Genomic DNA, 11,539 nt, shown 5'->3' on the forward strand with positions numbered 1-11,539 from the left:
TATTGAAATGGTGCTTAAGAGTCATTTCTGTCTGTTTGCATGCTTGTTGGCCTGCAGATTAATTGGTTTGGTGAAAGTTTATGCTCTTGCTGTGACTGCAAAGTGGTGAGCATGCTCGCGGTGTGTATGTGTGTGTTTGGTCAATGCCATCGTCACTCCAGGGGTATCCCGAGGAGAATGACAATGCATTGTTCTCTCTGTCGCCTGGGAACGTAAGCCAAAAGCCTCCTGACTACCCCTTTTGATTTGAAAGGCTGTGGTTATTCGCTGATGTCAAGAATAGTATGATTTAGGAGTCTTCTAATGTGTATTTGTGTTTGTTTGATATTCTTCAAACAGATTTTAGCTAGATGTCTAGTAACTTAACTTTTCAAAACTAACTTTTCTTGAACTACAGTCAATTTAGTCAGTTTTGCCTATATATACTTAGAAAAACTTCACTCGATCGTTTTCAATTTAGTCAATGTAATGGTGTTATTTAGCCTAAGACAAACATCACTATGTTAGAAGTTTCACATTCTGACGGAGTTCCTTCCCAGCTTAAAAGCGTTTCACTTTGTAAGTGTCATCATCAATTTGGCTCGTACTGTCCGTCATCCAATCCAATATTGCCTCGTCTTTTATAGCTTATTGCAGCACTCCTCACGGAGTACAGAAGTGTATATACGCTGACTAATGTAGCTGCAATCTAACTGTTGTGGCAGACCTAGTGCTGAGATCCTTCAGCCTGATCCCGTGCTTTGAGTCAGACTCTTCTTCTTCCGCTATGGCAGTCCTCATCATCTCCCTTCAGCCCCCAATTGTAGCGATAAATCCTGTCAGGGAAGGACAGACCTTGCCGCCGACGCTTCCCTGGCACTTTAGTGGCTGAATTATGCATTGCCTTTTTTTTATTTCCTTATTTCTCTCTCTCTCTCTCTTCCTCACCCCTACCCCCCCCCTCCAGCTTCCTTCTCGCGTCTCGCTCTTGGTGAAAAGTGAAAGCTGTGCACATTTGCCCGATGTGGCATTTGTTCTGGGGAGAGGTGAGGGAAATCAGCCTACGAGGGTCTGTCAGCACGAGAGTTTCAAGTTTTGTAGATGCTGTCTGAGGTCTTTTAAGGGATGCACTGCGCCATAAAAGAAGTCTGTATACTTAAGTCTTATCCTTTTTTTCATTTTTTGTGCCTTTCTTAGATAAAGGTGACTATTTATAGAGGTCATGCGTTACTATTTAAAGAGGTCACGTGTAACAAGAAGACGTAGGAGAAACTTTGAGGTCCCCCAGTGTTGTGAGATATGCTGAGCCTGTTCTCTGTGGTCATCTCAAATGTGCTCATTTTATGTGATGATGAGACCCAAGCTGTTTTTAGCACAGGTCTCTCTCAACTTACACCTGGCTTGAAGACCACATTTCATTAGTCTAACGCCTGGGGCCCTAGTTTCATTGACGGGCAAGCGAGCACAGCAGGCAAAGTCCGTTGCCCGTGAACTAAAGGCCGAAATATACTTTTACGACTTATACTTTTACTTGGGACTCGTTTTAGACTTACTCATTTTTTTTTATGGTTCTCCGATGGAAATAAAAGATGGCGGAACAAACTCTGTAGATGGTCTTATTTGTAAGTTGTTTGTTTGGAACTGGAAAATACTTCTGAGGGGATTTGCGGCGTGTCTGAGCCAGCTATCTAATGTTGGCATACAAGGTACACAGCGATATATTGACAAAGACGGATAGTTACAAAATTTGGGAGGTGCACGTCAGGCCACGGAGAGGTGCTCAGAGAGGGTTTATGTCTCTGAAAACGGACAACCATAAATTGGGCTTAAAGCTATGGTGTGTGGCGTGAGGGAGTATTGCGCTGACCCACCCATGATGGTGAAGGTGAAAAAGAGAAAGTGACCCATCCCAAGGCTGTGTTGTCTATTGGATTGTCATTTAACATGAAAAATCTGAGTGAATTCTACCCTCGTTGCATTGTTGCTAGTTACGCAATCAGACTTGTATAGAAGTAGTAGACTCATTTCTTCTGTGTCGCTTCAACCTCCCTGAGTGTTCCCTTAGCTTCTCGGACCAGTGGAGCAGGATGGTTTCAGGACGAGACAACGGCCAAACGATCTTACCAGCATGTTTGCGCCACTGCAGAGTTGAGTTAAGTCTCCGTTAAGGGCAGAGAGTTTGTCCTCACCACTTAGCATGGACTATATTGCAGAAGTGCAGAGTTGGTGTTTTGTTTATCCCTTGGTGGCGCGCTAATGTTAGCCTTGGTGGCTGCAAGGCTCTCCCATTTTGTAACGGTCAACTAAAAAGGTTTTGCATTTTGACCTTTAAATGTGTTGCTGTTCTTTCACATGTTGCATGTGGTGGACATATTACACCAACTATGCTCTTCCACCACACCCAATGTTGGGTGTGGTCGAAGAGCATAGTTGTCAGACCAGGGCTTATCGGGGCAAATGTTGCAAATATCTGAGGTAAAATACGTCCACCACACCCAACATGTGAAAGAACAGCAACACATTAAAAGGTCAAAACGACCAACCTTTTTATTGACTGTTTTCAACACCGTAATCGGCACTCATTTATGGTGGAACAAGGTACACCGGTGACCAAAGGGCACTTTAGAGTTGAGATTAGTTTAGAGAGTGCACTACCATTCAGCAGTAAATGATGTGAAGGGTCAGTTGCCATCTCCCCTAGGTCTTACCTTAGTGCTGTTCTTAATGACGTCAATCATGAGTAATAGTTAAACTGACTCACTGTAATAGCATAGATCCTGTGTTATGGCGAGCAGAACTGTATAGTCTGAAATCACATCATTACTCATAGGGTGAGGGTAGCCTGTATCGTTTGCTGAGATTGTGTTTTTTTCTATCTGTTATTTTGTCCCTCAGAGGGTCTGAGCTCATTATATGGGATGCTCCTGACCGTGACCTTTTGTTGCGTCTTGTTGACCACCTTTGTTTAAGTTGCTTGACCCCCCCCCTGTGGTTTTGTTTCAGCACCCAGACTTTTCCAGTCTGAGCGATCCCACTTAACTTGGGTTTTCAGCCCCTGGCAGCTCCCTGGAAAATCCCCCATAAGGGGCTTTCCCAGGATCATCCTGCTTTTCCAGACAAATGTAGATCCCCAACAGTGACCCCGCATCAGAGGGCACTTTCATTGAAACCTACACTGACTAGCTCTTATTGAACACAAGATTCAGAAAGCACTGTACCATCTGCTGTTCTGCACAGACAGTTGGGCACATTTTTCCTGTCGCTCAAGTTGGGTGAAATCCCATACCCCTTAATCATAAAAGCACCTGTCTTGTCCTAGTGGTCTGTCACCCCCCCGCCTTAGATGCAAGCAAATAGGCTAGACTTTCAGCCCGTGGCTCGGCTAATCAGTTTAGGAAATCTCGGGTGTTACATAAGCACGTCAGGGCGGGCTTTCCCTTATATCAGGCTTAGAGGTGTTTGTGGCCCGTGCGTACGCGTGGGGGTGGGTTTGTGGCCTCTGCGTATGGGTGGGGGTGGGTTTTCTTGTGATCTCGAGAGGGAAAGGATGACCCCTATGACCAGACATACAACATGTGATGTCTACAATGTGTGGCAGGGCAAAGGGTCACGCGCGGGTGTTCTACTACCTCCTGTCCCTGTCCGACCCGTCACTCAAGCGGAGACATATCCACTGAGGCAGGGGCTTATGGGATTGACAGGTTAGTGTAGAGGCCAGCCAGAAGAGGAGAGTGACTCCCGAGGTTGTGTCATGGGGAACTGTAAGTTATGGAGGATTTAAGGGCTAACACCGACTAACCTCCCCCACCACCCGCGTCCACCATCAGTCCTAGAGCAGTGTTGTGATTTGGGGAAAGCAGAAGAGGTCTCCTGTGTCATGCTGGCCCTGAAGCTAACTTACCAGAGTCCTATCAGTGACATTGCACTGGGCGTCTGCAACGTCAAAACAAGTTTTGATTTTATTTAATTTTATGTTATTTTTAGTGATTTTCGGCTGTGGAAAAAGCACCTTCAGAACGACATTGTAGTGTTTCCATCACGATATTATGAGTATCCTAATACAAATGAGAAAAGGATTTGAAAATGATGGATCTGCATGAAAATGTAATTGGCAAAAATGGCATGACACTGTTAAGTCAGACCTAGTTCTAAGCATGCAACATTTCTGAACTCCACAGTGTAACCCATAGTGGGGTTTCAGTTTCCTCTACAAATTATTACAATAAAAACTTTATTCTGCAAGTGTTACTGATTGATCTAGAAGAATTTGATGTGGAAATTGTAAAAGTGTGGTACATTTGAGTATTTTGTCAATGGTCTTTGTAAGCACATAATGGATAAAGCCCGCACTTCTTTTGTTCGGACTGAAATATTGCTTGTATTGTGAACATGAATAGTGCCAGGATCACAGGGTTAATCACGTGTTATTTGTTTTACGTAACGGTGCTTCTAGCTCTGAAAACAAGTCAGACTTTGAATTTGAGGTGTGGAGTATCCCATGATGTTTGAAACCTGTTGGCCTCAATAAAGATACAATTTAAAAAATAGGATTTGAGGTGTGTCACTTTTCATGTTCTCAGTCACCATTGTGTCTTGTTGTGATTTTCTTTTTTTTTATCACTTAGATTTTTATTGAATTTACTGAGCATACAATAGAACACAGAAAATAAGAAAGACAAACAGAAAAAAGACAGGAAACAAAACAAAAAATAACATAAAAAACATACAACTTGTGGGATAGAAGCCTACATGTTGTGATTTTCATTTGAGTTGATGTGCTGCCTTGTACACAGGCAAGCTAAGCCTAGCTAGGACACAGAAGCCTGGCCCCTCCCTACTCTGGGTGGTCAGAAACACAGAATCTCCTGACCACATGTTGATGGATGGACACGGCCACATTGAGGCGTTGTTTATTCCAAGTACATGACAGCGCCGTGTGTTTATGGAGTTGTTTGTTTGTTTGTTTGTTTGTTTGCTGTGCAGTTTGTCTGATCCATCTATAATTAGCCTTGAATGTTGGCTTGGATTTGTCTGGGTTTGGATTACGTCTGAGGTAAATAGTATTGGGTCCACGTTTTTTTGTTTGTTTGTTTTGCATGACACAGTGGTAAGCTAATCCTGCTTGTCACCAGCATCTTTGATGTAGCTGTGTTCCATGGTCTTGTTGAAATGACCACAGCCTGGCGTTGCCACATATTGGAACTGCCTAGTCACTCATTATCCTCACGCATGACACTTGCCCAGCAGTAAAGGCTCCCACGCGCAGCTCTTTTCTGTGGTGTGAGCCAGCTCCTCTTCTCTTCCTCTCCGTCTCCAGCCCTGTCTCTGTCCCAGTCCCAGTCCCAGTCCCTGTCCCTGTCTCTGTCTCAGTCTCTGTCTCCAGAAGCGTCTCTGTCTCCAGAAGCGTCTCTGTCTCTGTCTCCAGCCCTGTCTCAGTCTCAGTCTGTCTCAGCACAGGCTCACTCTCCGTCCCTTTCTCTATCTCTATTTCCAGCACAGTCTCAGTCTCAGTCTCTGTCTCCAGCAGCGTCTCTGTCTCTGTCTCCAGCAGCGTCTCTGTCTCTGTCTCCAGCCCTGTCTCAGTCTCAGTCTGTCTCAGCACAGGCTCACTCTCCGTCTCTATCTTTATTTCCAGCACAGGCTCACTCTCCGTCTCTGTCTCCTGCTCCACTCTGCTCAGTGTCTGCACTGCAGCCTTATCCATCTCTGGCCTGTCACAGGGCAGCCAGGCCAGCACAAACACAGACTAGTGCACCGTCCTGCTCCACCTCTGGTCTGTCACAGGGCAGCCAGGCCAGCACAAACACAGACTAGTGCACCGTCCTGCTCCACCTCTGGTCTGTCACAGGGCAGCCAGGCCAGCACAAACACAGACTAGTGCACCGTCCTGCTCCACCTCTGGTCTGTCACAGGGCAGCCAGGCCAGCACAAACACAGACTAGTGCACCGTCCTGCTCCACCTCTGGTCTGTCACAGGGCAGCCAGGCCAGCACAAACACAGACTAGTGCACCGTCCTGCTCCACCTCTGGTCTGTCACAGGGCAGCCAGGCCAGCACAAACACAGACTAGTGCACCGTCCTGCTCCACCTCTGGTCTGTCACAGGGCAGCCAGGCCAGCACAAACACAGACTAGTGCACCGTCCTGCTCCACCTCTGGTCTGTCACAGGGCAGCCAGGCCAGCACAAACACAGACTAGTGCACCGTCCTGCTCCACCTCTGGGGCCAAGTGGTGTTTTTCCTCAAACGTCTTTCTGCAACAAAGACCATCGTTCTATGAAGGAGACAGTTTCAAATGATAGTCTCTCTCGCTCTCTCTCTCTTTCTCTCTCTCTCTCTATGAACCATGGTTGTTGCATAAGGACATTTACAGAATGTGCTGCCAATTAGCTGAGAATAGGGGTAGACGATCTGACGATTTTATATAGTAATCCATCTTGAGGACGTCCGTGATCTATTTTTCAGGCAAATCGCAGACATAGTGAAATTCCCTGCTAACGTATCCAGGCTTCGATGGCGTGGATCCATGTTACGCTGACGAAAACCAACAGAATGATTGCTGTGTCTGTGTGGAACTATGTTCAACCAATTGACCAAAGAAGAAATGGGTTCAGTGTGTGAGATGCAGAAAATGGCATATGATGCGTGTAGGCTGCCTCAGGGGAGTGGCAGGCAGTTCATGTGATGCCAGAATTATGACTTCAACGTATGTTGGTAGATCATAGGTCTTTGACTTTGCGTTTAGTCTGAACTATTCTTTTACAATGAACATGACCTATTTACCAAAAAAACCTACGTCTTTCATTTTGACCAGTATGATGCATCATTTGCGGTGAGAAAAAAAATGAAAGTTTAGACAATATGCCCCACTCCCACTTCAGGCTGTCAGTTAGCTGTTGGTGTTGCCATGAAATGACCAATACCGTCCGCAAATAAAATGACTCCCTCTAAAATGGCATCCTCTTTTCCCCTTCTTCTTCCCTCCTGGTGCTGTTCGTGCAGATGATCTTGACCGTGTACCTGAACGATGGCGAGCAGGCGGTGTCCGAGGTGCCCATCACGCCGGAGACATCGTGCCGTGACGTGGTGGAGTTCTGCAGGGAGCCCGGCGAGAGCGGCTGCCACCTGGCCGAGGTGTGGCGAGGCAACGGTGAGTGTCTGCTAACATGCGTCTCTGTGTGCCAGTGTGTTGGAGTGTGTGTGTGTGTGTCTGCACATGTGTGTGTTTGAGTGTGTGTGTGTGTGGGTCTGGACATGTGTGTGTGTTTGTGGATGTGTGTGTCTGCAAACATGCGTCTCTGTGTGCCTGTGTGTTTGAGTGTGTGTGTGTGTGTGTCTGCACATGTGTGTGTTTGAGTGTGTGTGTGTGTGGGTCTGGACATGTGTGTGTGTTTGTGGATGTGTGTGTCTGCAAACATGCGTACCTCTGTGTGCCAGTGTGTTGGAGTGTGTGTGTGTGTGTCTGCACATGTGTGTGTTTGAGTGTGTGTGTGTGTGGGTCTGGACATGTGTGTGTGTTTGTGGATGTGTGTGTCTGCAAACATGCGTCTCTGTGTGCCTGTGTGTTTGAGTGTGTGTGTGTGTGTGTCTGCACATGTGTGTGTTTGAGTGTGTGTGTGTGTGGGTCTGGACATGTGTGTGTGTTTGTGGATGTGTGTGTCTGCAAACATGCGTCTCTGTGTGCCTGTGTGTTTGAGTGTGTGTGTGTGTGTCTGCACATGTGTGTGTTTGAGTGTGTGTGTGTGTGGGTCTGGACATGTGTGTGTGTTTGTGGATGTGTGTGTCTGCAAACATGCGTCTCTGTGTGCCTGTGTGTTTGAGTGTGTGTGTGTGTGTGTCTGCACATGTGTGTGTTTGTGGATGTGTGTGTCTGCAAACATGCGTCTCTGTGTGCCTGTGTGTTTGAGTGTGTGTGTGTGTGTGTGTCTGCACATTTGTGTGTTTGTGGATGTCCGTGTCTGCATACATGCGTCTGTGTGTTCCTGTGTGTTTGAGTGTGTGTGTGTGTCTACACATGTGTGTGTGTGTGTGTTTGTGCGTTTGTGGATGTGTGTGTCTGCATACATGCGTCTCTGTGTGTTTGAGTGTGTGTGTCTGCACATGTGTGTGTTTGAGTATGTGTGTGTCTGCACTTGTGTGTTTGTGGATGTGTGTGTCTGCATATATGCATGCGTTTGTGTGTGTTTGTGTGTATCTTCTCGGCTGTTTGTGGATGTGTGTGTATGCGTCTGTGTGCGCCTGTGAGTTTGTCTATATGTATCCATTTGCATGTTCCTCTCTGCCTGCCTACACACACACACACACACACACACAGAGAGAGTCCTGTTCCCGTTTACTTATGGTTTACCTGTTAAAGAAGCGATGTGTGTGTAGGTGCCTTCTCTAAAAAGGCTGGAGTGGAAATTGACCCTGAGCAGACAACAGAGAAAGAGGAGTCTTTAATCGTCCCACGTAGTGCTATTCAAAGGCAGTCCTGAGCAGAACAAGAGTGGGATCAAAAGCCCTCTCACTTCTGAAGTGCAGACACTCGTGGAAGAACTGCATGCTGGGAACGTTGTTGCGCAACCTAGCCAAACAAGCGGTCCTTCTTAAGCGTTTTTTTTTTGTCTTGTTTTGTGCTCAGGAATGTGGTGTTACCAAACCTCAATTTTGGGGTGTGTCTCTATCCTTGTGGAAGCCCAGTGGATTGTGGGAATGTGTATGTTGACAGATGTCCGTTGCAGAAGAGGGCGTATCTCCTCAAAATCAGTCAAATTACGCTCGTCACGGTGTCTCCAGTTTTTCGCAAAACATTTCAGTCCCCGTCAGAATAACTTCAGCACAGGCATTACCAAGGGATTTGTGGGAAGACACTGCAGCCTGAGCACCTGATCATGAACAGCCTGCCAACAAGTCAGGAGGTCGTCTCCATGGCAGCGGGGGTCAAACTGGATCGATAGTCACCTCTAGTCAGTCAGGGCTGCGGTGCGCCACACCTGTCCTGCTCTCCCTCTGGCCCTGTCAACCCTGCAGCACCAACCTCATCTCTCATCTCTGCTATCTCTGTTCTACTGCAGTGCACCCTGTTATTTGGCCTTCGTCTGGGACTTTAAGGTTTTTCTCCCTCCCTTCCTCCCTTCCTCCAGCTTTTCTTCTTCTCTTTTATCTTCATGTTTTTTTCTAAGCTTGTTCTTTCTCTTATCTGTTTCCCCTCTCTCTCTTTCCCTCCGTGATTGGTTGGGAGTCCTGAGCTCAGGTGGGCCTCCACCTGTTTAGAGAGTCTGTAATATGTTCTTCTTTGCCGACCCCACCTTATTACACACACCCCCCCTCCCCCAAACCACATTCCTCTGTCACACAGCCATGTTTGTTCTCTGCCCTCTCCTTTTGATCACCCCGATGTTCAGGCCAGAGCGGATAGAGGCAGAACGAGAGCCTCAACCGTACGACCACTTCGGTGATTGCTGTTTGCAAGGGGGATGGCGATTATTCCTTGTCTGGGAAGTCCCGCCCCTCTTCTTCCGGCCAATTTGATTTTGCCTCTGAATTGGGTCTGGCAAAGTTTACATAGAAGTTCATTTCAGCATTCTCAGGATCCCTCGGACCAATCACAAACTGGCTTTTGGCTACCTGGCGTGCCATTGGCGGATTTAAAATAACCACGTCTAGTTTGCGAAAGCAAAGAGAAAAGCACAGCAAAACTATATACTGCTCTCGTGGCTGTCTTGGATGATTTCAAAGGCAAGTTTTCTTTGAAAATAGAACAGAAACCTGCTCTGGAACAATTCATACAGAAAAAAAGATGTGTTTGCTTTATTACCGATCGTTGTATCGTTGTATAGTATCGTTGGTCTGATTGGTTAAAGGCGTGTCCAATTACGTGACTGAAATGGACCTCCATTTAGTAGTTTGCCAGACTAACTGAGCAAATGAAATGCAATGAAGGGGCGGGGAATTCCCAGACAAGATTATTCCCCTTTATGCAGACAAGAGAAAGCCCTTTCCCTATTGAAGTCATGGGGAGAGTTCTGGGATTTCACCAAAACATCGTCCATTATTTCGCTCGGCAGGGTCGTAAAGGGTTTAGGGTCGTTTGGAGTGCCCCAGACAGTAATACAGCACACATATTGTTTATTTAAAGGAAAGGTTTATGTTGTGACTGAAGGTGACACTTCTACATACAACACTGGATCTGTCCTGCTTTTGCACCCATAGATGTGAATTTCATTGCTCTATCTTGGTAATGTGTGCTAAAGTCTTTGTCCACGCCCCATCTCCCAGTCGTCTACAGTCTGTGCTCATTCCTTTTGCTTTCCTCTTTTTCTCCTCCTTTCATGTGTTTGTCTTTCTGTGTGTCCCAGCCCGTGGGCCAGCTGTGGCGCTGCAGTGTTCTCTGGGCTCCTCTGTGGCTTTCATGTCTGAAGCCCCTCTGAAACTCTTATACTCTCTCCCTCTCTCTCTCTCTGTCTCTCTCTCCCTCTCTCCCTCCCTCTCTCCCTCCCTCCCTCTCTCTCTCTCTCTCTCTCTCTCTCTCATCCCTCTCTCTCTCTCTCTCTCTCTGTCTTTCTCTCGCTCTCTCTCTCCCTCTCTCTCTCTCTCTCTCTCTCTCTCTCTCTCTCTCTCTCTGTCTCTCTCTCTCTCTCTCTCTCTCTCTCTGTCTCGTGCTCAGTGGGGGTCTTCGTTCTGGGCTAAACATATTTTCTCTTTCTTTCACACTTGTGTACTCGCTCTCTTTTCTCCTGTTCTACATTTTCCCCTGCAAACTCACTCACTCTCTTGTCACTGTCTCTATCTCTCTATCTCAGTAGGAGACCTCCCTCAGGCCAATCAAACAGATCTTACATTAATTGGGCTCCAACACGATGCCGAATGTACGCAGACGTGATGTATTATTCAGGCAACTTGCTTGCACTCGTGTGATTTCTGTGTTTCCCTGTGCGTCCGCAGAGAGGGCCATCCCCTTTGATCACATGATGTACGACCACCTGCAGAAGTGGGGCTCCAGGAGACCGGAGGTGAAGTTCTTCCTGCGCCACGAAGACTCGCCTAACGAGAACAGCGACCAAGGTGAGGAATCTTCAGTGGGTCCTCCTCGTGCACCCGCGCTGACCTTCATAACTCACGAAACCTAAGTCTCTTTACCTCAGTTTGTCACGTGACCATGAAATGGGCCCGAAGCCATAACAAACCAGACTAAACTACCTCGGCAAGGCCACTGCTGTTTCTGTTCTGTTTGTGCTTGCTTTGTGAAATGCTGCCTGCTCTTCACTTGTTCCTATACAACCGGTACCTACCCGGACCGGAATGTCCCGCAGATTTCGGTGCTTCCTTTCAGTGCTTGAGCCGAATGTCATAAGAATGTTGCTATGAAAACACCAATGAGCGTGAGCAACACAGGACAGCGTTTACATTGGGAGCTCGGGCAGTTGTAAATGTGCCCCACGAAATGTGCCTAGCAACAAAATACAAAATAATTCATATCGTACTTACGCCACTACCGGTACTACTAGTTGGCTGTCGCTAGTTTTCTACTGTTTTGGAACCAGCCCCCGTGTTGGCAATAAGCCATAACAAACCAAACT

General features: G+C 46.9%; 1 protein-coding gene across 2 annotated transcripts in view; it reads left to right on the forward strand.

The window, feature by feature from the left end:
• The window catches only part of ppp1r13bb (protein phosphatase 1, regulatory subunit 13Bb), a 62,335-nt gene that overhangs the window by 12,131 nt on the left and 38,665 nt on the right, over positions 1-11,539 (forward strand). For both annotated transcript variants that reach the window (XM_080832879.1, XM_080832880.1), the window contains exons 3-4: positions 6,981-7,128; positions 10,905-11,024. In XM_080832879.1, the coding sequence (XP_080689005.1) occupies positions 6,981-7,128; positions 10,905-11,024 (268 nt within the window). The remainder of the gene's footprint in view (positions 1-6,980; positions 7,129-10,904; positions 11,025-11,539) is intronic.

Source organism: Sprattus sprattus (genome assembly GCF_963457725.1).
Source record: "Sprattus sprattus genome assembly, chromosome: 2".
In the NCBI taxonomy this organism is placed as follows: Eukaryota; Metazoa; Chordata; class Actinopteri; order Clupeiformes; family Clupeidae; genus Sprattus; species Sprattus sprattus.